The 27,732-nt window shown below is 47.9% G+C and overlaps 1 protein-coding gene across 2 annotated transcripts in view; it reads left to right on the forward strand.

Annotated features, from left to right (window-relative positions):
* CORO2A (coronin 2A) overlaps nucleotides 1-27,732 on the forward strand; it is a 57,018-nt gene that overhangs the window by 24,380 nt on the left and 4,906 nt on the right. For both annotated transcript variants that reach the window (XM_058694804.1, XM_058694805.1), the window contains exons 2-7: nucleotides 3,883-4,083; nucleotides 21,457-21,573; nucleotides 24,055-24,204; nucleotides 25,763-25,942; nucleotides 26,701-26,817; nucleotides 27,598-27,702. In XM_058694804.1, coding sequence (XP_058550787.1) covers nucleotides 3,883-4,083; nucleotides 21,457-21,573; nucleotides 24,055-24,204; nucleotides 25,763-25,942; nucleotides 26,701-26,817; nucleotides 27,598-27,702 — 870 coding nt within the window. The remainder of the gene's footprint in view (nucleotides 1-3,882; nucleotides 4,084-21,456; nucleotides 21,574-24,054; nucleotides 24,205-25,762; nucleotides 25,943-26,700; nucleotides 26,818-27,597; nucleotides 27,703-27,732) is intronic.

A 27,732-nucleotide genomic window follows, 5' to 3' on the forward strand; every position in this document is an offset into this window, starting at 1 on the left:
TCTGAAATGTGGGGGTGATAATGGTCATGATGTCTCCTCTTCTGGGCTGAGAATGGGTGTGAAGGAGATTTCCTCATCATGGTCGCTATCTGCAGGAACCTGGAGATGGAGGCTCTGGGGGCAGGACTGTGTCCCCACCCCCAGCTCCACGGTTTACAAGCTGTGCACCCTTGGGTGGGTTACTTCCCTTCTCTGCCTCCACCTCCACATCTGTAATGGGGAGCAAAGTAGCACCTGCCTGTTAAATTCATGCTGGGAATGGCACCTGGCACATAGCAAGCACCCAAAAACTGTGAGTTGTCATTGCCCAGGAAGTGACTGAGCTGAAGGACAGTCATTGACCATGCCTCTTGAGGCCCCCTGACCCTGACCCTGGGCTGAGAGCCATCCCTCAGGTGTGGGGCCAAGCCCCAGGCTGTGAAGGGAGGGCACCAAGAATGGCCAGAGGGGCCAGGACTGATGCTAATGGTCAGTCATGTGGATTTCTGCAGCCGTGATGGACCCTCTCACCCGACAGCCCACAGCACTTGAGCCCGAAAGCTGGCTTATCTCCCCTGCTTGGTTTCTCACTGACATGTCTCCTCTTCTCTATCTCCTCTGCCCTATTTCAGCCCAGGTGATCCTCACCTGTCACCTGTCCCACCCTTTCTTGCTCTCAGCAATCAAGAGAGTCCACCTAAAAGTGAGCTCTGCTCGATCCCCTGTTTTAATCGCCTCAGCAACTCCTCATTGCCTTCAGAGTCTGAGTTCTTTTACATGGCCCCTGAGGTGATCTGGGTCCTGCCTCCTCGCCCATCTCTTTCCCGCAGGTTCCTGTGCCCCAGCCACACTAAGCACAGACAGCCATTTCCCAGTTTACCTTTGGTTGGGGCTGCATGGGGCAGTGTGTTAGTCAGGACAGTAGGCTCAGCTCTGGGACAAATGGCCCCACTTTCTAACTGGTTTGCTCTGCAGGTTTATTTCTCTGTCACGCTATGACAGAGTCAGGGACTTCGTTAGGGGGAGATCCTCTGTTCCACAGGACCCCTTGGGGACCCAGGATGATGGAAGCCACATCATGCAGAACATGTGGGCTTTTCATCCCTTCATCCTAGGACAAGAGTTCTGGAGGGTCACAGGCAGGTCTTCCATGTTTCAGCCTGAAAGTGGCACACACCACTGCTGTCCCTGATCCATTGGTGCTAGCATCAGTTCTGTGACTGCCCAACAAGGAGGTAGGGACGTGAAGGGAGCAATAGAATGTCTGATGAGCCCCACCATTGGCCACAGACGGGTGTCCCCCCCCGCCCCACCATGGCAGCTGCTGAAGGGGAGGCAGAGGTGGGAGGCACCTGGAGCTGAGCCTGCTGACGTGCCCCCCTACTTTTCTAACCCCAGCCCTGGCCCAAGGCAGTTCCTCCGCTGCCATCTAATTACCAAGACCCTGGGGACATCTCGGTCCTCGTGATTTCTTTCTGTGAGGACCCCCAGGACTCATTTCCCTCAGGACCCCCTGCAGAGAAAAGCTGTGCTGCTCCTTAGCAAGTGGTGGCTGGCTAAATCCCTTTGTGATTCTGTTTCCCTTATCGAATTGGCCACTAGGAAGCTTGGAGCCGAGTCTGAAGTGCACCTGCACTGTGTGGAGGACCTGGCAACACACGTTCAGTAGCTTAACTACCTCCAAATTACAGGCGATCTCTGTGTCCCTGCATTTTCCCTTGTCCCCATTTCCTTGCCAAGGCTTTTCCATTTGCTCCTATCTTGTGTGCTTTCCATTTCTATACAGCTTCTTACACCCTTTCTGGGATCAGATGGACATTAATTAGTCTGTCCCTGCGTTCTGTGCTGCTTCAGCTCCCAAAAGGAAAGTTAAAATGTCTGAGCTTCACAGGACAGACCTGTCCCGTGAGGCTGATGGGCTTCCCTGTAAAGAGTTTGGCTCATGGGTCAGACCCCTGATCACCGTGACCTCTTGAGGTCAACAGTCTAATCTTGTGGCTTTGAACTGAACACAGAGCAAGTGCCTTCTTTGGTCCTGACCCTGTGGGTGCCCAGCACACACATGCCTGCCCTTGGGAAGTTCCTAGGGCCTGGGGTGGGCAGAGCTCTGGGCTGGGCACTCCTGGAGCAGAGCGCCAGGCCTTTCTCTGAGGAGCCTGCAAGCAGCAGAGGAGATGAGACCTGACACCAGACTCAGGAATCAGAGCCAAGAGTGTCAAGAGCCCAAGGGCAGCAAGGAGACATGGCAGGTTGGGGTGAGAGAGAGGAGAGGAGAACCAGAGATCTGCTACTTGTGGTGTCGTGGAAGACTCCAGAGGAGGACGTGGGAGCTGGAGAAGGGAAGGTGGAGATACGGAGATGGGGAGACAGGGGATATGGGGTGGGGAAGGGCAGGCCAAGCAGAGGGAAAAGCAAGGTGGAGGGCCCAGAGGACTGGAAATGCAAAAGCAGGTTCAGGGAAGCTGGGGGTTCTTTATCCGGAAAGTACCCTTTAGAAGATGAGCAAGGAAAGTTGAATCTCAGAATATGGAGCAGGACCTCACCAGAAGGCCCAAATGCCAGGCTGGGTTTGGCCTTGCTCCTCAGGGCGGGAGTAAATCGGGAGCATCCAAGGGTGACCTCAGGAGGGTGGCGAGGAATACATCCAGGCTTGGTCCAGAAGGATCTCTCTGGCCTAGATGAGGAACGTGGACGAGAAGGCCCGGTGGGGTCAGAGACTGGGGTCAGGGGCTTGACCTGGGCAGCAGCAGGGCTGAGAGGCCACGTTGTGTCGTGTGTTTGGCCACTGATGAGGCCGAGCCCCTCTTCTGCCATTCATGATCTAGCCCTGCTCACCCCTCTAGCTGTGTTCTCGTCACTCACATCATCCAGTTTACGTGTGTGTGTGTGTGTGTGTGTGTGTGTGTGTTTAACATCACCTTGCTAATCTTACTAAACCACATGTAGTTTCCCAAACATTCCATGTTTGCTTCTGTCTCTGGGCCTTTGCTTAGGCTGTTCCATCTGCCGGGCATATCTTCCCCCCACCTTACCACTGTCCTGTCAAAATAGCCAACTCTTCCTCATCCTTCAAATCACAGCTCACATGTCACTTCCCCTGGGAAGCCTTCCCCGACTGCCATGTACAAATCTCCATTATTACCTAGAGTACACTGGGTCCCAGTGGCCCAGACTCCTGTAGGGGCCTCGCTCACAGGATTCTTCACTCCTGTAAGGATGGGCTCATGCTTATTCTCTCCAATCCCCAGTGCCAGGCACGGGGCCCAGTCGTCCAGTGGTGCTCAGTAGACAGAGTGAACAAATACAGGGCTGGCTGAGGATCTGGAGAAGTTCAGGATGCCTGGATGATAATATTGGGAGTAATTACTACTGTAGATCAAGGGACCTTAATGTATCATGTAATTTAGTCCTCATGACAAGTCTATGAGACAGATGATTTTGTTATCCCCATTTTACAGATGAGGAAACTGAGAACTCAGACTTAAGTCACTTGCTCACCCAGCTGGTAAGTGGCAGAGCTGGGATTGGAGCCCAGGCAGGCTGGCTCCAGAGGACACAGTGTGACCCACTTAGCTGGGCTGAGTGGCGTGGCACGGCTGGGGTGCCTGCTGAGATGGTGGAGAGGGGGGGAAGGTGGTGAGTTCTGTCTCTTGCGTTTCTGCCTTTTGTTCTTACGCTTGAAGAAATGACAAGCAAACAGGCCAGCGATAACCATACACCGTCTCACCAGATCCACGGAAGTAGCCACAATAACAGTCTGTTCGTTTGGTTGCCCTTCATAGCACATTGTCCACCTAGAACTGACCACTGTGCTGGTCGTGCCCTCTGAAGGTGAGCTCCCTGAGTGTCCCACCATCAGGGCAGCGAGCCTCATGCCCCTTTTGTCCTGTTTGTCTCCCGCAGATGTCATGGCATCCCCAGTACCGGAGCTCCAAGTTCCGCCACGTCTTTGGCAAACCAGCCAGCAAGGAGAATTGCTACGACTCGGTGCCCATCACCCACAGCGTCCACGACAATCACTTCTGCGCCGTGAACCCCCGTTTCATTGCAGTCGTGACCGAGTGCGCTGGTGGGGGAGCCTTCCTCGTCATTCCCTTGAACCAGGTAAGGCTGCCTGCTAAGCCCCAGGTCCCAGCAGCCCTCTGGAGGCTGTACAGACAGAGGGGAAGTAGAAAGAGCCTGGGTTCTGGTCTCTTATGTGGATTCGAATCCTAACCCTGCTTATCACCAGCCATGTGACCTTGAGTCGTTTCACTTCCTTGAGCTTTGGTTTCCTCATTGAGAAAAAAAATACCTATCCTGGGGTTTCAGCTTCTAGCTGAAGCTACCTAGCTAGCTTCTAGCTACTCCTAGGACTACTCCCTCACTGCGAAATGATTCACTCCTGAATAAAATGTAATTTGTGATGCATTGCTGGGCTCACAAGATGTTGGGGAAATCTCCAAGGCCACTTCCCCTCCCCAGCAAAAAGAAACAAATCTTGAGCCAAAAAATCTAACTGGGAGAGGTAAGCAGTAAGCAAACAGAAAGAACAAGCTTATCCTGCCGGCACATGTTAACAGTATAGGTTAGACCATATGCAATTGCTGATACTTAATAGTTTTTTAACCCAGAAGTGGTAATTTTGTATAGCTTAACTTAATAGCAGACCTTGTCAGGATACCGAGCCTGAATCTTCTTAAGGCTGAACCTGCAAAAGAGCTAGAGAGATCCCGGTTGGTAGTGCCTCTGGCTCACAGCAGAGGCAGATAGGAAGTTTCTCCAGAGGAAGGCATCCCCGATGTGGACAGGACTCCTACAGAGTCAGATCAGGGAAATTTGTAATCTGAGATCACCAAGCATGAGAGTCAGCTGAGACAACAAACTACAGACTTAGACCCCCCCACAAAGGACTTCAGAAATCAAAGCCATAAATACAAAATGGAATCTCATAGACCAGGTTTTCTGATCCCAGCGGAATTGAATTAGAAATCAACATCAAACGATACATTTTCAACTCCCATTCACTAGTATCTCACCAGGAGACCACAATGAGATACCACCACAACCACAGAATTGGCAAAGATGTAAAAATCTAACAATAGGAAGTTGTGGCAAGGACATGGAACAGTGTAAACTCTCAGACATTTCTGGTGACAGTGTTAACTGTCACACGTGGTTTTTTGGGGGTTTTTTGGTGTGTTTTTTTGTTTTTTTGTCACATGTGTTTTGAAGCAAAACGTGACAGCTTCTAGTAAAGAGGAAAATACACATACGTTCTGACCCAGAGATTCCACTCCTTGGTATATCCCATGCAATGTGTTTACGTGCATCAGAACACAAATACAAGAATGTGCATAGGAGTGTTGTTAATATTATCACAAAACTGCAAAAACTCAAATGTCCAAGAATCGAATAAATAAATGATAATATCTCCATAATACGGAATCTGCACAGTCATGAAAAGAAACAAAGTATACATACATACGTACCACAACATGGATGAATCTTAATGACAATTTTGAGGAAAAGAAACCAAACAAATTACAAGCGATCTTGCTCTCTTTACCTAAAGATAGATACAGACTAAATTAAATTCTACCTGAAGGGATGTATTAGTAAGTAGAACAATTTTAAGGAAGAGCAAGCAAAGGACTGTCATGAAATCCAGGACGATTGTCACTCCCTGAGGGAGGGGAGTAGTTATGATTGGAGAATATCCATGGAAGGGGGGCGTCTTCTTTGTGTGCTGATAGTTCATGTCTTAACCTGAGAAGATGGCAGATGTATGGGTAATTTATTTTCCAGCAATTCATTAAGCTGAACACTTGCATTTCATGCCTTTTTTTATATGCTATATTTTATACAAACACATACATAAGGATGATACGATGTTCATGTGGTTTTGCGGGCAGTTTCTATATAACTTCCAAGGAACTGATTATCCCAATATTTTGCAGACACTTCTAGAGAGAAGAAAAAGAGGGACTTCTCCCCTCCTTGTTCTATGAGCCAATGTAACTTTGATTCCAAAACCAGATAAGGAGAAAACAAGAAAGGAAAATGACAGCGCAGTCTCACTCAAGATGTATGCAGAATGGCTAGCAAACAAAATCCAGCAGTGAATTTAAAAAAGGATGCATTCTAACCAAGCTGGATTTATTCCAGAAACTAAGGACAGTTTAATATTAATAAATCTAGAAATGTAAATCATTACATTAACAAATGAAGGGAGAAAGCCATACAGTCATCTCCATAAATGCAGAAAAATCATTTGATAAAGCTCAGTACCCATTCATGATATAAATTCTTAGCAAATCGGGAAAAGAGCATTTCACTAATATAAACAGGATTTTTAAAAACCTTTTATTTAGATTCACCCGTTGCTAACATTCTGCCAGGGTTACTTTTTATCTCTTTTATATCTTTCTCTCCATATGTGTATACATAGAAATTTTATGTCTGGACCAGTTGGGGTCTGGTCCCCCAACTCAGGACGATTCATTGTATTTTGTTGTCATGTGTCTTAGTCTACTTCATTTCATGATACTAACATTTTTAAGCAGGTAAAGGACAGCTATTTTGTAGAACATTTTAAAATTTGGATTTTTGAAATTGTTTTCTCATGATTAGATTTATATCATACATTTTGGGTAAGAATATTAAACAAATGGTGTTGAATCCTCAGTTCATATGTCTTGTGACACATGTTGTCAGTTTGTCCCATTATTGGTGATATCAGTGATATTTGATCTCTTTGTTAATATGATGCAAACATTCATAAAGATGGAATGTTAGAAACATCCCTTTAAAATCAGTAGTGAGTTAAAGGTCCTGGCCTGCACAGTAAAGCTAAAAAATAAGTTAAGGTAGAAGGATTGAAATGGAAGACATAAAATCACTCTTTATAGGTATGATTGCCCATAAGAAACCCAAAAGAATATATGGTCAAATTATTAGAAAAATAATAAGGGTTTTTGGAAGGTGGCTGGATACAAAAAAATCAGAATACAAAAATGAATTGCATTTTTATATACTAAGAACATTTACAATATGTAAACATTTGCAGTGCAGTAAAAGAAGATTGGATATATAGGAATGAACAAACAAAAGGAGGAAAATACAGAGCATTATTGAAAAACTAGTATTAAAGGTCACCTAAATAAATGGAAATGTATACCATGTTCATGAATGGCCTCTCTTTCTCCCTCTCCCAAATCTCCAAGGCATTCTTCTTTTTTGGATGTAGTCTGCAGCATATTCCTTTCTTAGGATACCACACCCTGATTACTTTGAATTAGAGTTATTTGTGTTCTTCTGCTAGTACCTCCTAATGCACTTGGAATGGGGGGAGCGGAGAATGGCTACTGTGTTGACCTAAATATCACATGTTGGGCATGCAGTTGGTGCTCATAAATTTTCATTGATTGAACAAATTACCCCATGATTGTTCATCTAAATAAATAGGGAGGGTGTCATTGGCAAAAGGAATGGCATCAGCAAAGGCACAGAGGTGGGACTGTACATGGAATGACCAGATGATAATGCAGAGAACAGTCTGGCCAGAACAAATGAACAGTCTGTGTTGAAGGGGAGGAAGGGAAGTACCCTGGGGACGTGGATGGGGCCAGATTAGAAGGGCCTTGAATGCCAGGATGAGAAGTGTGAACTGTATTCTAGAGCTGAAATTTTTCATGCTGGGGAGGGACAAGTATAAAATGGGATTTATGGAAAGACTTAAAGGTCAGAGCTCAAAGGTCTCCTAGCGATGACCCATTTAACCACTTGTTTTTCTCAAGCTCTGGGTGCTTTTAAAAGGCTCTATCCTGGGGCGCCTGGGTGGCTCAGTCGGTTAAGCGGCCGACTTCAGCTCAGGTCACGATCTCACGGTCCGTGAGTTCGAGCCCCGCGTCGGGCTCTGGGCTGATGGCTCAGAGCCTGGAGCCTGCTTCTGATTCTGTGTCTCCCTCTCTCTCTGCCCCTCCCCCGTTCATGCTCTGTCTCTCTCTGTCTCAAAAATAAATAAAACGTTAAAAAAAAAAAAAAAAGGCTCTATCCAGGGGCACCTGGGTGGCTCAGTTGGTTAAGCATCCAACTCCCACTCAGGTCATGATCTTGTGGCTTGTGAGTTCAAGCCCCATGTCAGGCTCTGTGCTGACAGCTCAGAGCCTGGAGCCTGCTTTGGATTCTGTGTCTCCCTCTCTCTATGCCCCTTCCCCACTCACACTCTGTCTCTCTCTGTCTCTCAAAAATAAATAAACATTGAAAAAAGTTTTTTTTTTTTTAAGATTCTATCCACTAAACAGACTCTATATTAATGTGTTTTTCAGATTTTATTACTTGGTCTTTTTCAGAAATGTCTGTTCTTTTTTTAATGTTTTATTTATTTATTTTTGAGAGAGACAGAGACAGAGAGGGTGAGCATGCTAGTGGGGGAGGGGCAGAGAGAGAGAATCCCCAAAGAGAAAGAATCCCCAGCAGGCTCCGGACTTATCATCACAGAGCCCGACATGGGACTCAAACCCACAAACCATGAGATCATGACCTGAGCCAAAATCAAGAGTCAGATGCTTAACTAACTGAGCCACGCACCCCCAGAACTAAATTTCTAACTCAGTGAACTACTGAGTATAAGTAGGTACTAACAACTGATTTAAGAAAATAAGTTGGTATGATGTGTTGGAGTGTTACCTGGGTGGGGAGGGTGGACCTGGTTTAGAAAGATAGGATGATCAGAGAAGGTCTTTCTGGGGAGGCAACATTTGAGCAGAGAGCCAACTGAAACTCTAGAAGTGGGGTATTCGGGCAGAGTGAATAGCAAGTGCAAAGGCCCTGGGGTGGAAATGGGTTTGGTGTGGGCTCTGGCTTTGGTGTGTTTGAGACACAAACTGGTACAGTGTCACAGGGGCAAGAGCAATGGGAGGTAAGGTCAGAGAGGGGAGCGGCGTTAGGACTGTGAAGGCCTTGGAGGCCAGGGCAGGAGTCTGCCTATTCTGAGTCCAGTGAGAAGCCACTGGAGAGTTGAAACCCACTTGTCCTGTACAGCCTGATCCTGGGTAAAATGTGTGATTCCTTTTGGCCTTTTTGAAATATCGTAAATAGCCCAAGGACACATGTTAATTGCTTTTATCACAGACTCTTAGGAATCCAAGCACAACAGGAGGTGGAAGCCACTAATCAGAGCTCACACCTGAGTGTCACAACACAGACTCTGATTCCACGGGTCAGAAGTGGGGCTGGGGAATTTGCGTTCCAACAAGCTCCAGAGTTGCCAGATAAAACACAGAATGCCCAGTTAAACTTGAATCTCTCTCTCTCTCTTTCTTTTTTTAGAGAGAGAGAGAGAGGGAGAAAGAGCGAGCGCGCGTGTGCACCCTTGCGTGAGTGGGGGAGGGGCAGAGGGAGAGGGAGAGAGAGAATCTCAAGCAGGCTATGTGCCCACTGCAGAACCCCACACAGGCCTCGATCTCATGACCTGAGCTGAAATCAAGAGTCAGCTGCTTAACTGACTGAGCCACCCAGGGGCCCCAAAACTTGAATTTCAAATAAACACCGAATAACTTTTTTTTGCTTATTTTTTTCCTTTTTGATTAAACTTTTTTGTTTTGAGATCATTGTAGATTCCACATGCAGTTTTAAGAATAACATAGAGATTCTGTGAACCCTCTACCCAGTTTCCCCCAAAGGTAACATCTTGCAAGACTAGAGTACAATATCAAAACCAAGATATTGACATAGGTACAGTCTAGATACAGAACATTGCCACCACCACAAAGATCCCTACTGTTGCTCTAGCCACTTCCCTCCACCCCCACTCTCTCTATAACCCCTGACAACCACTAATCTGTTCTCTGATTTCTTTTTTTTTTTTTAATGTTTATTTATTTTTGAGAGAGAAAGAGTGTGAGCAGGCGAGGGGCAGAGAAGAGAGGGAGACACAGAATCCAAACTAGGGTCCAGGCTCCAAGCTGTCAGCACAGAGCCCGACGCAGGGCTCGAACTCACGAATGATGAGATCATAGCCTGAGCCGAAATCAGAAGCTCATGTTCTCTGTTTCTATCCTTGGGCCATTTTATGTATGTATGTATGTATGTATGTATGTATGTATGTATGTATTTATAATATGAAGTTTATTCTCAAATTGGTTTCCATACAACACCCAGTGCTCATCCCAACAGGTGCCCTCCTCAATGCCCATCACCCACCCTCCCCTCCCTCCCACCCCCATCAACCCTCAGTTTGTTCTCAGTTTTTAACTCTCTTATGGTTTGGCTCCCTCCCTCTCTTTTTTTTTTTCTTCCTTCCCCTCCCCCATGGTCTTGTGTTAAATTTCTCAGGATCCACATAAGAGTGAAAACATATGGTATCTGTCTTTCTCTGCCTGACTTATTTCACTTAGCATAACACTCTCCAGTTCCATCCACGTTGCTACAAAAGGCCGTATTTCACTCTTTCTCATTGCCAAGTAGTATTCCATTGTGTATATAAACCACAATTTCTTTATCCATTCATCAGTTGATGGACATTTAGGCTCTATCCATAATTTGGCCATTGTTGAGAGTGCTGCTATAAACATTGGGGTACAAGTGCCCCTATGCATCAGTACTCCTGTACCCCTTGGGTAAATTCCTAGCAGTGCTATTGCCAGGTCATAGGGTAGGTCTATTTTTAATTTCCTGAGGAACCTCCACACTGTTTTCCAGGGTGGCTGCACCAGTTTGCATTCCCACCAACAGTGCAAGAGGGTTCCCATTTCTCCACATCCTCGCCAGCATCTATACTCTCCTGATTTGTTCTTTTTGGCCACTCTGACTGGCGTGAGTTGATGTCTGAGTGTGGTTTTGATTTGTATTTCCCTGATGAGGAGTGACGTAGAGCATCTTTTCATGTGCCTGTTGGCCATCCGGATGTCATCTTTAGAGAAGTGTCTATTCATGTTTTCTGTATCCTTGGGCCATTTTAAGAATGTCACATAGATGGAACCATACAGTATGTAACCTTTTGGGCTTAGCTTTGGTCACTCCAGAGTAATTTCCTGGAAATCCATCCAGGTTGTTGCATGGATCAATTACTCACTCTTTTCCATTGCTGAGTAATATTCTGTGGTGTGGGTGCTCGCCATTTGTTTAACCAGACACCCATTGAAAGCCACCGAGATTGTTTCCAATTTGGGGCTTTAGGCATATATAGATTTCTGTATGAAGATAAGTCTCCGTTTCTCTGGGTAAATGCCCACGAGTGTAGTCGCTAGGTCCTCAAGTAGCTTTACATGTTTGGGTTTGTAAGAAACTGCCAAGGTATTTTTTAGTACAAATGAAATATTGCACAGAGCATACTTATACTGAAAACTTTTTTGTCATTTATCTGAAATTTAAATATCCCTGGGCATCCTGTATTTTTATGCATCAATTCTGACATCCATACTCGCAGGTGATGCTGACGCTGCTGGTTTACAAACTACATTTTCAGTCGCTAGTCTCTAATCTAGTTCTTTTTGTAATTATGAAAGAATTTCAAACACAAGAGTAGATAAAAACAATAGTATGACTCTTCTTACCCAGATTCTAGAATTTTAAAGACTTTGCTCATCTTGCTTCGTCCATGTTTTTTTTTTCCCCCTGAGGTATTTTAAACCAAATCCTGGACATTTTGTCGTTTTACCCCTATAAGTTTCAGCATGCAATTCTAAAACCTAGAGACATTTTTTGACATGACTGCAGTGCCAGAATTTGCAGCATTGACAGTATCTTCTGTGTCACCTTATTCCCAGTGCATGTGGATACGTCCCTGATTGTCTTATAAGTGCCTCTTTGCGTTTGGTTCCTTTGAATCGGGGTCCAGAAAGATCCACGCATTGCATTCGGTTGATATTTTCTTAGGTAACCACAGGCAGCCTGCTCGAGTAGGACCAGAGGAGAGTGGGAGAAGACACGCATGCTGGGCCTTTGACGCAGCACTTCCAGACAGACAGGCCTGTAGGGCCCTTTTTCACGTGGTGACCAAGGACGGTGCTTATGTCGATCCCTTCCTTAACTCCTTCTGTAGGAAGTATTGCCCCATTGTACAGATGAGGATGCCGAGGCTCAGGGAGATGACTTCCCCAAGGACCCTGAACCCTGAGGGTAGGACTGGAATGTGGCCCAGACCTGGATGTGGCCACAGGGCCCTGTTCTTGCTTAATTCGTCTATGTGCTGCTTCTCAGCTTGGGCTCTGGTTTATATGGGCTGCTGGTCAGATACCAGGGATGACATCCCGGCCAGGCACAGAAAGGTGTCAGTAAACTAGAGCCATGAGAAGGAACAGAGGTACAAACTAGCTAATTATTTAATGGAGTGTATACAGGAGCATAAGTATCGGAAGGTGCCTGACCTCGCCACAGCGTCCTAGAATGTATTCTCAGATGGACTAGGCAGCCCCAGGTACTGGGTGATTCTGCAGGCAGGCTCCTTCCTCTCACTGTGACCCAGGGCAAGACTGTTTGGAGAGAGACTCTGGCAGCCTGGGCAACAAGGGCTGTGCTCAGGGAACAGGAAGGTGTGGAGACAGGCCTGCCCAGAGCCTGGGGACAGGCCAGGTTGGGCTCCTGAGCCTGGGGCCTGGCCTGCATCAAAGCCACCCCTGGGGGTGTGCAGGGTGGACTTTGCCATGAGGTGTGGTAGGTGGGGAGAACTGAAAACAAGGGCAGGCAGAACCTTGGGGATGGGCCCTGGGAGTGGACCAGATCAGAGGAGTCAGACTGACACTGTGGTGCCCGGGAGAAGGGGAGGGGCGCCTCGCTGCTATGCCAGTAGAGGCCCCACTGATTCTCAAGCTTGTGTCTGACCCTGTCACTCCCCTGCTCGGTCCCCTCCCAGAGCTCCCCATTGCCTGCAGATGAATCCTGCCTTCCTCATCAGGCTTCTGTCTCTGTCCCAGCCAACATGTTGAACCTCCAACCTTCCGTGGAACACATTTGTTCCCTCCACACTCAGATTCTCTTTCTAGAAATGTAGGGGGTGGGCTAGTATGACATGTTGCTTCCTGTTTTGTTTGTTTTGTTTTGTTTTTGAAAGTCTCTTCCAGGGGCGCCTGGGTGGCGCAGTCGGTTAAGCGCGACTTCAGCCAGGTCACGATCTCGCGGTCCGTGAGTTCGAGCCCCGCGTCAGGCTCTGGGCCAATGGCTCGGAGCCTGGAGCCTGTTTCCGATTCTGTCTCCCTCTCTCTCTGCCCCTCCCCCGTTCATGCTCTGTCTCTCTCTGTCCCAAAAATAAATAAAAAACGTTGAAAGTCTCTTCCAGTTCCAGGGAGGTCCTCAGTGAGAGTCGTGCACACTGCCAATGATAACTACAGGGAAACGGGGCAAACGGCAGAGCAGGGAGTGAGAGGAAAGATTCCCAGTTCTCAGGACTCTGCTGCAGACTGGCTCCGTGGCCCTTAGCACATGACTGTCAACCTCTCTGCTCCCCGACTGCTGCACCTTAAATGGCGATTCTCCCCGGGGTGGTTGGGAGCTAAATCAAATGTGAGCGAAGCATGAAGCATGGGCCTGGCACATAAATGGCCCCCTAAATTATGGTTTCTAAAGAACAACATTTACAAACCTATTCCTTACAGGCGTGGGAATGTGCTCGTTCAAGTTTACTCATTGGAATACGATCTAGGCATCACTTTATTCACGGAGGGCACCCTGACTCAGTCACCCATCAGTTGTGCAGGGAGAGATGGGAGTCCCCTGTGGAACAGTTGGGACTCACACTGAGCACATCCTTGGGCCCCTGAAACATTTTGAGTGACAGTAAAACTGGGTCACTGTGATTAGCTCTGACAAACTTACGCTGGTGAATTTACTGAGAGCCTACCATGTACCAGGCACTGTCTTAAAGTGCTTTACTTGTATGAGCTCATGTAATCACTCGCACCCTGCAAAGTCCTACTACTGTTGCCATTTTGTAGATGAGGAAACTGAGGCATAGACAGCTGAGGTCTCTTGCCCAGGGTCACACGGTTGTTAAGTGCCGTAGCAGGGACTCAAACCCAGGAAGCCTGAGTCAGCGTGCCTGCCTAACCTCTTCTACACTATGCAGCCTACCTCCACCTCTACTCGTGCCTACCACCCCTGCCTCCCATGTCCACCCTGGGCTGTTGGAAGGGTTCCTGGAGGTCGTGACACTGTTGTGGGAATGGCCGCACCCTGTTGAGTGCTGGGCGTTGTGGGGACGGCCGCACCGCTGTCCCATCCCAGCAGCTGAGGTCTGCCTGCCCCAGAGTGTCCTCTACCTGCCCAGCTCAGCCTTCCGGGTCCCACAGTTCCATCCACTCAGGGCCGCCCCACCGAGACTTGGAAGTGGCATCTCTCCGGGCTGAGCACCCAGCTTCTGCACCCAAGCCAGGGTTCCCTGCAGTCTGCGAGGAGGGCGGGTGTACCTCCCCTGATTTAGAGCTGTGTCCCCCATAAATCAGAGGCCTGGCCCTGGCTGACTGCTGGACTAGTGGACTGAAAGGCAGAAGTGGCCTCCTGATTCTAAATGTCCCTGTCATGACAGGGCTTTTAGCAGCTCGGTCAATAGCCCATCAGGCTGGCTAATAATGTCCATTAATGTCAGACCTCAGCATAAAACCCTGTTAGGCAGAGCAACCTGCTGGCCCCAGGGGAGAACGAGCCATCCCTTGTTCTCTGAGAAGGAAGAGAAGTTGTCTGGGGCTGGGGTCTCTGCTTTGGGAGGCCTGGGAGGAGCGCTGCCCCATCTGAGCCATGCCTGGCCCCCCAAGCACCTCCTGAGTCTGAGGCTCAGCTGAGCCTCCACAGTGGTCTGAATGGAGCTCCTGGGAAGCTTGCCTCCTGTCAGCCAAGGCCAGCCTGACAATCAGCTCTTCCCAGAAACCTTCAGGACAAAATTGTGGCAGGGCTCTGGGCCAGAGAGCAACTGGGTGTGCCATAACGAAAGACCCAGCACTGTTCATGCCCTTTGACCCAGGAAATGAGCTAAGAGAAGGAAAGGCTGTGTGCACAAGTGGGGCAGGACACCGACTCAAAGAAGGCTGAGAGCCCTCAAGCACAGCAAGTACAGCACAGATACACCTGGGAGCCAGAGCCCTGGGCTGCAGCCCCACTCTGCCCTCCACATTCTCTGTGACCCTGAGCAAGTCCCTCCAGTTTGGGGCCAGCGAGAGAGCTGTAATCCATTAGTGATGCCTGCCATGGGGGCAGATAAGAGTTCGAAGGGTTTTTACCGGTCCTGGTCTCTGAGAGCCCTTCAAAATCTGCAGTTTTAGGGGTGCCTGCAGTTTTAGGGGCTCAGTCGGTTGAGTGTCTGACTCTTGATCTCGGCTCAGGTGGTGATCTCATGATTTGTGAGTTTGAGCCCCACATTGGGCTTCTCCCTTAACAGCACTGATCCTGCTTGGAATTCTATCTCCCTCTCTCTCTGCCCTTCACCTGCTTCTCGCTCTTTCTCTCTCAAAATAAATAAATAAACTTAAAAAAAAAAAAAAGATTTGCAGTTTTATAACACATTTTTGGCCGATCCTGGAAGGACCCATCTTTTCAGAAAGTTTAGAGTTTTGTGTTAACAAATGTCTTTTGTTTATTGCAAAATCCACACTGTTTTATAGAAAGTTTGCAAAAATTTATTTATTTATTTATTTATTTTTTCTGATTCATATTTGTTTTTTTTTTTATTTATTTATTTATTTATTTTTTAATATATGAAATTTACTGTCAAATTGGTTTCCATACAACACCCAGTGCTCATCCCAAAAGGTGCCCTCCTCAATACCCATCACCCACCCTGCCCTCCCTCCCACCCCCCATCAACCCTCAGTTTGTTCTCAGTTTTTAACAGTCTCTTATGCTTTGGCTCTCTCCCACTCTAACCTCTTTTCTTTTTTTTTTTCCCTTCCCCTCCCCCATGGGTTTCTGTTACGTTTCTCAGGATCCACATAAGAGTGAAACCATATGGTATCTGTCTTTCTCTGTATGGCTTATTTCACTTAGCATCACACTCTCCAGTTCCATCCACGTTGCTACAAAAGGCCATATTTCATTCTTTCTCATTGCCACGTAGTATTCCATTGTGTATATAAACCACAATTTCTTTATCCATTCATCAGTTGATGGACATTTAGGCTCTTTCCATAATTTGGCGATTGTTGAGAGTGCTGCTATAAACATTGGGGTACAAGTGCCCCTATGCATCAGTACTCCTGTATCCCTTGGATAAATTCCTAGCAGTGCTATTGCTGGGTCATAGGGTAGGTCTATTTTTAATTTTCTGAGGAACCTCCACACTGCTTTCCAGAGCGGCTGCACCAATTTGCATTCCCACCAACAGTGCAAGAGGGTTCCCGTCTCTCCACATCCTCTCCAGCATCTATAGTCTCCTGATTTCTTCATTTTGGCCACTCTGACTGGCGTGAGGTGGTATCTGAGTGTGGTTTTGATTTGTATTTCCCTGATGAGGAGCGACGTTGAACATCTTTCCATGTGCCTGTTGGCCATCCGGATGTCTTCTTTAGAGAAGTGTCTATTCATGTTTTCTGCCCATTTCTTCACTGGGTTATTTGTTTTTCGGGTGTGGAGTTTGATGAGCTCTTTATAGATTTTGGATACTAGCCCTTTGTCCGATATGTCATTTGCAAATATCTTTTCCCATTCCGTTGGTTGCCTTTTAGTTTTGTTGGTTGTTTCCTTTGCTGTGCAGAAGCTTTTTATCTTCATAAGGTCCCAGTAATTCACTTTTGCTTTTAATTCCCTTGCCTTTGGGGATGTGCCGAGTAAGAGATTGCTACGGCTGAGGTCAGAGAGGTCTTTTCCTGCTTTCTCCTCTAAGGTTTTGATGGTTTCCTGTCTCACATTCAGGTCCTTTATCCATTTTGAGTTTATTTTTGTGAATGGTGTGAGAAAGTGGTCTAGTTTCAACCTTCTGCATGTTGCTGTCCAGTTCTCCCAGCACCATTTGTTAAAGAGACTGTCTTTTTTCCATTGGATGTTCTTTCCTGCTTTGTCAAAAATGAGTTGGCCATACGTTTGTGGGTCTAGTTCTGGGGTTTCTATTCGATTCCATTGGTCTATATGTCTGTTTTTATGCCAATACCATGCTGTCTTAATGATGACAGCTTTGTAGTAGAGGCTAAAGTCTGGGATTGTGATGCCTCCTGCTTTGGTCTTCTTCTTCAAAATTACTTTGGCTATTCGGGGCCTTTTGTGGTTCCATATGAATTTTAGGATTGCTTGTTCTAGTTTCGAGAAGAATGCTGGTGCAATTTTGATTGGGATTGCATTGAATGTGTAGATAGCTTTGGGTAGTATTGACATTTTCACAATATTTATTCTTCCAATCCATGAGCAGGGAATGTCTTTCCATTTCTTTATATCTTCTTCAATTACCTGCATAAGCTTTCTATAGTTTTCAGCATACAGATCTTTTACATCTTTGGTTAGATTTATTCCTAGGTATTTTATGCTTCTTGGTGCAATTGTGAATGGGATCAGTTTCTTTATTTGTCTTTCTGTTGCTTCATTGTTAGTGTATAAGAATGCAACTGATTTCTGTACATTGATTTTGTATCCGGCAACTTTGCTGAATTCATGTATCAGTTCTAGCAGACTTTTGGTGGAGTCTATCGGATTTTCCATGTATAATATCATGTCATCTGCAAAAAGCGAAAGCTTGACTTCATCTTTGCCAATTTGGATGCCTTTGATTTCCTTTTGTTGTCTGATTGCTGATGCTAGAACTTCCAGCACTATATTAAACAGCAGCGGTGAGAGTGGGCATCCCTGTCGTGTTCCTGATCTCAGGGAAAAAGCTCTCAGTTTTTCCCCATTGAGGATGATGTTAGCTGTGGGCTTTTCATAAATGGCTTTTATGATCTTTAAGTATGTTCCTTCTATCCCGACTTTCTCAAGGGTTTTTATTAAGAAAGGGTGCTGGATTTTGTCAAAGGCCTTTTCTGCATCGATTGACAGGATCATATGGTTCTTCTCTTTTTTTTTGTTAATGTGATGTATCACGTTGATCGATTGAAAGTTTGCAAAAATTTAAAAAAAGAAACACAGATGATAAAACTACCATTTATCCCACTGTCTACAAATAACCATGAATAACATTTTGGTGCCTTTCCTTCCAGTCTTTTTTCCCTCATTTTTTATACACATGTGGGTATGCATACACACATGTATACACATAATAACAGCTCCTCTTTTTTAAGCACTTACTCTAGGGCACCACTGTTCGGCTTTTCATGCACAATATTTCATTTTACCCTCATAACAGCCCTGTAAGGAAGAGATTATTATTATTCACATTTTACACATGAGGGAAAAAGGGCTTGCAAAATTTGAGCAGGTGCAGGACACGATCAGATTTTAATTTTTGAAAGCTCACCGACAACAGCGGGCAGAATGGCCTGGAGGCGAGGCAAGAGGTCGCTGGCCGGAGCGGTGGTCCTGTCAAGACCTGGGCAGGGCCCGTAGGGACACGTTCTCCCTCCAGGACACTGGGCCCAGGAGCAGGGGGCGTGCACCCCTCTTCTTGTTGAGAAGCCCAAATGGAACTCACACATCACTAACAAATGACACATGTCCAAGTTCTTTGCTTTTCTCTGTCTGAATGTATATATGAGGGTATAATTTTCTTTTCCTAACCATTCGAGGATACATTACCTATACCTTTGACCTTTACCCCTAAATACTTGAGTGTTTCCTAAAAGTACGAATGTTCTCTTATATAACCATATCACGTTATCAACTTCACAAAGTTTAATATTGTAACAATACTTTAGTCTACCTTTCATGTTCCAATTTATCAAATAATGTCCTGTATAGAGTTCCCCCTCCAGTATGGGATCCAGTCAAGGGCGAGGTGTCTAATACCCTTTCCCGAGAGGTAAGAGCTGAACTGGGCAGAGTATGTCTGAAGGGGAGCCCAGGACCACTACCTCTGTTTGCAGAACTACTAAGATGCATGCATAAAGCCTCCATAAGCCAGGGTCTCAGCGTCTGTGTTCGCTAGTTTGCCAGAGTGACCCAGAAGCCCTGTGTCTTTTCCCATAGCAGCTGCAGTCTTATTAAGCCAGGTCCGAGATGCTTCTGCATCTTTGCTGGATCTCAACGAGGCAGTGTCTCAGTGGTTTCTACAGAGTTGGGGAGGTGAGGTTAGGAGAGGCGGTGGGTGTTCCTTGAGCCCACTCTGTTCTTGAAAGACCTTTTGTAAAGATCCTGAGAGCATTGGTCCTGCGGGGTCAAATAGTACATCCTGTGCTCCCCAGCCCCTCGCATGGGGCCTGTCCCTACATATGTCATGTAGATTTGCTGAATGAATGGATGTAGGCCATTTTTCTTCTCAGCTGTCTCTACCTCGGGAACGGAAAACTGGACTGCAGAGCATTCTGGTGGGGGCGGGGGTGGTGTTTCGGCATTTGAAGTTGGATGGTGGATGTGGACGAAGCCTGCTTTGGCAGGCAGAGGGCCTGGGGCCTGTTCTGCCGAGCTGTGCGATGTGATGTGTGACGTATATGATGTGTGACATGAGTGTGCCGGTCGCTGCCAGCTCCAGGTTTCTGTAACTGAACCGACACGCTTGTGCCATGGCCCAGGAAACCCAGGTCCGTGTGCGGGTCAAGAAGTCTCAGCTTGGGACCTGTGTCCCCCTAGTGCCCAGACAGCGATTCTCAGCAGGCAAAGTGGAAAGGGAAGAAAATGCTCTTTTTTTTTTTTTCTTTTTAATTGAAGTATAATTCACATTCCATAAAATTCACCTTTTTTTAAAAGTTTATTTATTTATTTTGAGAGAGAGCGCGCACCTGTGTGTGCACAAGCAGGAAAGGGCCAGAGAGAAAGGGAGAGCGAGAATCCCAAACAGGCTCCACGCTGTCAGCACAGATCCCAACACGGGGCTCAGTGTTCAGTCTCACAAACTGTGAGATCATGACCTGAGCTGTAACCAAGAGTCAGATGCTCAATTGACCAAGCCACCCAGGCATCCCTCACCACTTTAAAATGTACGGTTCAGGGGCACCTGGGTGGCTCAGTCAGTTGAGCATCTGCTTTCAGCTCAGGTCATGATCTCATGGTTCATGAGTTCGAGTCCCTGTCAGCACAGAGCCTGCTTCAGATCCTCTGTCCCTTTCTCTCTCTCTCTCTGCCCCTGCCCCTGCCCCACTTGTGCTCTCTCTATCTCTCTCTCAAAAATAAATAAACATTAAAAAAAATTTTAATAAAATATACAATTCAGGAGCACCTCAGTGGCTCATTTGTTGGGCGTTGACTCTTGATTTTGGCTCAGGTCAGGATCCCAGGGTCATAGGATTGAGCCCTGCATCAGGCTCTCTGAGCACAGAGCCTGCTTAAGATTCTCTCTCTCTCTCCCTCTGCCCCTCTCTCCCACTCGTGCATTCTCTCTCTCTCTCTCTCTCTCTCTCTCTCTCTCTCTCTCTCTCAATAAATAAATAAACAAATAAATAAATGAATAGGAAATTGAAGTATCAATAATAAAATACAAATTTAAAAAAATAAAAAAATAAGATGTATGATTCAGTGGGGTTGTAAGGTAGTCACATGGTTGTGCAAACACCACCACTGTCTGATTTCATAACAATTTCATCACCTCACAAAGAAACTCCACACCCATTAGCAGTCACTCCTTATTGCCCCCTCCCCCAACCCCCACCCCCCACCCCCCCGCCCCGGGTCCTGGGCAACCACTAATCTGCTCTCAGTCTCTATGGATTTACCTGCTCTGGATTTTTCAGGGTTCTGAATACTGGGTACCAGAAGATGTATCAATGTGCTCTAACAATGAAACCACATCTGGTCCATCATTTATGTGGAATCATGCAACGTGTGACTTTTTACGTCTGACTTCTTTCCCTCAGCATGTTTCCAGGGTTCATCCATGTTTCAGTGTGTGTCAGTTCTACATTCCCTCTTTGGCTGAAGTAATACTCCATCGTATGATATACTACATTTTGCATAGCCATTCATCCATTGATTGACATTTGGGTTGTTTCCACCTTTTGGCTATTATGAATAATGCTGCTACAAACATCAGTGTTCAGGTTCTTCGTAGGCTTGTGTTTTCATTTTTCATGGGGATATACCTAGGAGTGGAATCGCTAGGTCACGTGGTAACTCTGTGTCTAACCCTTTAAGGAACTGCCGGACTGTTTTCCAAAGAGGCTGCCCCATTTTTTCATTCCCATCAGCAGTGTGTGAAGGGAAATATCCTTTTACTGAACACCTACTACGTGCTAGGCACTGTGCTAGACCCTTTCCACACCTCATCTATGATACTCAGCATGAACCTTATGAACCTACTGAGGACGGCGCCGAAGCTCAGACAAGTGATGTGACTCCCCCAGCATCACACAGAGAGTAGTGGTAGGGCCTAGATTCACACTCCGTTCTGTCCCTTACATTTTCCGGTCTACTCAGTGATTGCTGACTGCCCGACTGACCAGATGCTTAAGTGGAATTAGTCCCCTCTTCTCTCCAACACTCCTGGGCACTGTTTTGCAGACAGGAAAGCTGGACCCCCACTACCCAAAGGTCTGCGGGCACAAAGGGAACGTCTTAGACATCAAGTGGAATCCTTTTAATGATTTTGAGATCGCCTCCTGTTCTGAAGATACCACAGTGAGTATCAGCACATAAGGCGGTTCCCTTTCCCGAAATGAGTGGGATTGGGGCACAGGGAGATGGAATAGTGTCTGTACTTGGCTCTGATGCTCCTGACCCGCTGATCCTTCATGAGGTGAGGTCACTGTGTGGGGAGGGGCTTAGTGAGATTGAGTGGGAGAAGTTCTGGGCTCTGGGACTTGGAGCACCACACCTTTAGGCCTCCTATCTGGGACTTAGTTCCCCCCACTTATAGAATGGACATAGTAGCCCCCAAGCAGCTAATGAAGATCCAAAGAGACTCCTATTCCAGTGGAAAAGCCCATCTTTTGGGGGAACTATAAAATGCTTTAAGGAGCACTTTTTATTGCGGTCAGAAAATATTGTGACACTTAATCTCACAGACAGTGAGGAGGGGAGCTTTAAAAGGATAAGAGTGGGATCCTTAGATGAATGTGGGCACCACAACTTTCCCAAAAGCTTTAGCCCCACCAACTTTTTTGAGCCCCTGTTCTGGATCAGGGTCATAATCCCTGCTACCCACAATGTTCAGTGTTACTTATTTATAATTTCTTCTGTTCCCACTTCAAAAATGCCGTGAGTATGGCTTAAAACAAAAGACACAGATATGATCAGATGATTAAAATAAGGATAAAGGGCACAGTGACAGTTTATTTTGTGCCCATTGTGTTCCTGACTCTCAACTACACGTTACCATTTAAATCTGTCTTCCTGGCAGCCCCACGAGGTAGGATTTTTTTTTTTTTTTTTTTATGGAGAAACTGAGGATCTGAGAGGTGAAGCAGTTTGTCCAAAGTCACACAGTCTGAGCAAGGCTTCAGGCTGAGGCTTGATTCTAGAGCCCAGTATGTTTTCACTGAGCTATGCACTTCCCTAAGTGGCAGCAGCCACAGATGGAGGAAGTGAGGAAATAATACTCAGAATGTTGGTTTTGAAGGGTTGCAAATGTAGAATTCCAGGTTTAACTCAGAGCTGCCTGGCAGTCAAGGCAAAAAGGGAAATAGAATGTATCGTAGAAGCCTTACTGTCTGATTAAAAGGAAACAGACCAGTTCGTCAGGAGAAGCAAGTGGAAAATTCTCAGAAGACTTGTGCCAGTCGCATATAGGGGTTGCCGAGGAGCGTAAAGGACAGTATCTGCCAGGATGGTTTCACTGAAGGGGCAGTCAGGCCCTGTGAGAATTGGCTTTGCCTCCAATGGTGGGATGTTGAATATCTGACTCTGTCCCCTGACTCTGACTCTGAGTCCTGAAATACTTGCCTTTTCAGGCCTGCTTTGAAGACTCCCTACAAGATCTTCATGAAATTCCTAGCTCTTCTCATCTCCTGCCACCAGTTCCTTCCCAGATGCCCCCGGGGGCAGGAAGAGTGCACACAAGTATCAGGGGTGGCAGTGCCTAACCTCAGGCCCTCCCATGTAGAGTGTTCAGCTGTCTCCTCCCTGTCCCCACCCTGTGGGGCAGGGATGACCCTGTAGCTCTGAGGAGTCTGGGGGGTGGTCTCTGCCCCTCCCACACAGGTCTGCCCGAAGTCCGTCCTCCAGCAGGGGCCAGTTCTGTGCAGTAATAGGATTCACCGAACTCGTCGTCTAGAGCCCCTGGCACTCGCCTCATGGGGCTGCCTTCCTGGTTTTAAATCCAGATGACCAGGAAATATTTGTCGAATCAAAAACAAAGTCTACCTGAAAACCCTGGGTATCTCTGAGGGAAAAGGGACATACAATCACATAGGGGCCTGAGAACCCCAAAGGACAACAAAGAATATCAGGTTACTGGCCATCCCCTCCGTAACCGGGAGCTTACTTTCTACCAAGGAAGTGCCTTCCATCCTCAACAACACTGCTCTGGAAGGAGGCCCCAGCCCCTCCTCCCAGGCCCTTACTGTGGAATACAGGCTGTGACCCCCCTGCAGCCTGGCCTTCTGACCCTTCATCTTTCCTCTTCCAGGCCATCCAAGGGGGGCACTCCAAAGGAAAGAGCTTCTCCCTACCCTATCCTGCCCCAGAGACTGCACTGGCTCCCTAGTGCCCTGACAATATAGCACAAACTCCTCCTCCTGGCATTTGAGCCTTCCTCCTAGCCTATGCCTTTGGGACAAGGAAGGGGTAGACCAGTGTACTCTGAGAGATATTCTAGGCTGGGAGTCAGATTTGCTCTGACATCCAGCCTGGGAGTCAGGCCTATGGCCCACCCAGCTCCCCACAACTCAGGTCATTAGGATGGCAAGGATTACCAAGAGGGAGATCTGGAGGTCTGGGCTCAGCTCTGGCAATGTCAGCCCCTGTTTGGGCTGGAAGACCTTGGCAAAGCCTCTGTCCCTCTAAGGGTTCCCTGCCCCTCCACTGAGTGAGAGATGGAGACAGAGAGCACTCCCCTGGCCCTTCTGCTGGGCACTGCCAGCTCTGTGGCTTAGGGTGGCTGGGGTGCCAAGGTGACCCTCGCTAACAACACTCCCCCACCGGCTGTGTCTCCCCTGAAAGATTAAGATCTGGGACATCCCCACGCAGCTGCTGACGAAGAACCTCACAGTCTTCAGGAAGGAGCTGATGGGCCATGCCCGCAGGGTGGGCCTGGTGGAGTGGCACCCCACGGCCGCCAACATCCTCTTCAGCTCTGGCTATGACTACAAGGTGGGTCCATGCACTCAGTTTCTGGGGCCACCCTAACAAATGACCAAACTGGGCAGCTTAAGACAACAGAACTTTATGTTTACATTGTTCTGGAGACCAAAAATCTGATATCAAGGCATCAGGAGGGCCACGCTCTGTCCTAAGATCTTAGGGAAGAATCCTCCCATGCCTCTTGGGACTTCTGGTGGCTCCACACATTCCTTGGCCTGGAGCTGTATCACTTCAGCCTGCCTCCAGCTTTACATGGCCTTCTCTGTGTTTCTGTGTGTCCTTTGCTCTTTTTATAATGACACCAGTCACTGGTTGTAGGGCCCATGCTAATCCGGTATGACCTTATCATAATTAATTACATCTACAAAGATCCTGTTTCCTAATAAGGTCACATTCTGAGGCTCCAGGTGGACCTGAATTTGGGGTTGGTGGGGTAGGGTGGGGGGAGTACACTGTTCAACCCATTAATCTGCCCAGAGGGGATGGGTTGGGCTGGGCCCTGGCCAGAGAAGCTTCCCATTGCCCTGTTGACGGCCAAGCTGGAAGTCTGTGGGCCTGTGGATTGGGAAAATTCACAGGATAGGAGCCCTAGATTCTATTCCAACTAAGTTTCTGCCTTGCAGCATGAACTGGGAAAGTCCCTTGTCTTCTCTAGGCCTCAGTTTCTCTATCTGTACACAAATGGAGTTGGTGTGACCATAGCCATGGCTTTTAAACTCATCCCTTCACGACATGGGGCTTCACAGAGGCACTTAGGGGGCTTCTGTGATGAAGAAAGGGTGGGATAGGAGTGGCTGGCAGGGCCTCTTCCCTTCTTGTTTTCTTTAAATTTTTTAATGTTTATTTTTATTTTTGAGACAGAGAGACAGAGAGCAAGCAGGGAAGGGGCAGAGAGAGAGGGAGACACAGAATCCGAAGCAGGCTCCAGGCCCTGAGCTGTCAGCACAGTGCCTGATGCGAGGCTCAAACCCACGAACCACGGAGATCATGACCTGAGCCGAAGTCGGACAGTTAACTGACTGAGCCACCCAGGCGCCCCAGGGTCTCTTCCCTCCTGATCAGAAGTGCTCTTTTTTCTGTTTATGTAGGGTGAGTGTGCAGGGCGCTGCGATGATTGTGCACATTATTCTGCACACAGCTCCAGGGGGTGCAATTCATACCATGGGCTATGAGAATGGATTGCCCTGGAGCTGTGCAGTGCACAACCTATGCAGCTAAACATGGCAGTCCTGTTTATCTGTGTGAGGTGGAAACTGCTACTAATAACTGTTTGAAACCCCCTGGTCTAGCTCATCCCCTACCGTCCTCCAGCCATGGATGTTTTGTTGCTCCAAAGCAGATGGTGTTTTCTTTTCACCACCAGACAGCCTGACTCCCGGCTTCCCCTTTTGCCACGTGGCAGCTTCAGCCGGCAGATCCATCCTCCCACCCAAGGCTTCTTGGCCAGACTGCCATCTGTGTCTTCCCTCCTGGGGATACCATGTTTCACTGCAGCCTGGCGGGCTTGCGACTGTGGGAGCCAGGGGCGGGGCAACACTGTGCTCAGAGCCAGCTCATTGCCGTACAGGTGATGGTCTGGAACCTGGACACAACGGAGTCTGTAATCAATAACCCCGTGAGGACAATTTGCTGCCACCAAGACGTGATCCTTTCCATGTCCTTCAACCCCAGTGGCAGCCTGCTGGCCACCACCTGTAAAGACCGCAAGATTCGGATTCTCGACCCCCGGGCAGGGGCCGTCCTCCAGGTGTGTGCTGGGTTGGGATCGGGCTTGGGGACAGAGGAGCAAGGAGTGGTGAGGGGCTGGGGGAGGCTTCAGAGAACAGGGCGGTAATGCCACATCAGCATTCTGGCCAAGCCTTCACATGTGCTATAGCTTCTGTCCTCCCAGCTGGGAGGTAGCGGATGTCACCCCCAACCTTCAGATGAAAAAACTGAGGCTGAAGAGAGGTAAGGTGACGTGCCCACACTGAAAGCTGAGCTTTGACCCTGGTCTAACTCCAGAGCTTGTCAATGTGCCTTAGCTCTGTCAAGAGGCATGACACGACTGTCTGTCCACTGTGTGACCTTAGGCAAGCACTTCCCATTCTCTGGGCCACTGTTTCCTTATCTACAACAATGGACCATTAGTCCTTCCTCTTGGAGGACTAAATGAGATAATTCAGATGACAGTGCCCGCCCAGCCCCATGCCTTGCATACAGTGATAGAGTGCTCAGTCATCTTTCAGAAAGAGCATGGAGCTGAGCAGAAGTTTGCCTCTATCCTGGCTCAAAAAAGAATTCTCACCAAAAATAACAGGAGAGACTCAATGTGGATGGGATGGGAGTGGGGGGGGGGTCTCTGGAAGGCTTCCTGGAGGTGGTCCCTCTGGAAAGATTCTCTAAGCAGAGCTGGAGTGAACAAGGAAGGCATTCCAGGTCCTGCCACAGCACAAGCAAAGGCAGGGAAGCCAGAGACCCTAGCTGCTTGCTGCCCGGGAGTCCCTGACTGTACATCCTGTCCAGGAAGCCAGCTACAAGGGGCACCGGGCCAACAAAGTGCTGTTTCTGGGGAACCTGAAGAAGCTGCTGTCCACAGGCACATCCCGGTGGAACCACCGTCAGATGGCCGTGTGGGACCAGGTGAGTCTCCTGTGCGACCCCGCACCCTGCCCCTCACCATCACCCTTCAGCTGAGTGCTGGCTTCATTCATTCATTCATTCATTCACTCCCTTACTCATTTCTCAAGCATTTACTTAGCACAGCCTGCCTGGTGTGAAGGACCCAGGGATGAATAACAGGGAGATGCCAGCAGCTGGTGGGGCGAACCCAGACCTTTTGCATCTTCTCGATCAAGGAGACAGTGGCCGTGGTGTAGGGGGTGGAGGGAGGTGGCCACTTCTGGGACCAGGACAGGGCAGGGGCTGGGGGGAGAGAAAGGAGATGACCTTCTGGGCAGAGGAAACAGCTGGAGCAAGGGCTTGGAAGGAAACACCAAGGCATGTGGGCAGAAGGAGCAGCTGAGGGGGGTGAGGGTGAGGGCCAGGCCAAGCAGTATTGATTGGAAGGATCACTTGGCTAGAGTTTCAAAGACTAGACAAATCACTTTCTCTCTCTACATCTCCATCATATTTCACAACAAATCATAAAACAAGCAGGGGAGGGCTGGTGTGTGATCAGGCATGTGAGAAGCGATCTGTGAAAGGCAAAATGCTGGCAAAGGAAAAAGGGTGGTCTCCCTTCCTCTCTCTCTTTCTCTCTCTCTCTCTCTCTCACGCGCGCGTGTGCGCGCGCGCATACACACACACACACACACACACACACACACACACACACACATCCAGAGCCCCTTGACAGGGATTCTCATCTCCACCCTCCCCAGGAGTGACCCACAGGCCTTTCTGGCTTCCCTTCCCTTACAGGACAACCTCTCCGTGCCTCTCTCAGAGGAGGACCTGGATGGCTCCTCGGGTGTGCTGTTTCCCTTCTACGATGCAGACACCAGCATGCTCTACGTGGTGGGGAAGGTCAGCCTGTCTTGGGAGGGAGGTGGCCAC

The sequence above is a fragment of the Neofelis nebulosa genome, chromosome 12 (genome assembly GCF_028018385.1).
Source record: "Neofelis nebulosa isolate mNeoNeb1 chromosome 12, mNeoNeb1.pri, whole genome shotgun sequence".
Taxonomy (NCBI): domain Eukaryota; kingdom Metazoa; phylum Chordata; class Mammalia; order Carnivora; family Felidae; genus Neofelis; species Neofelis nebulosa.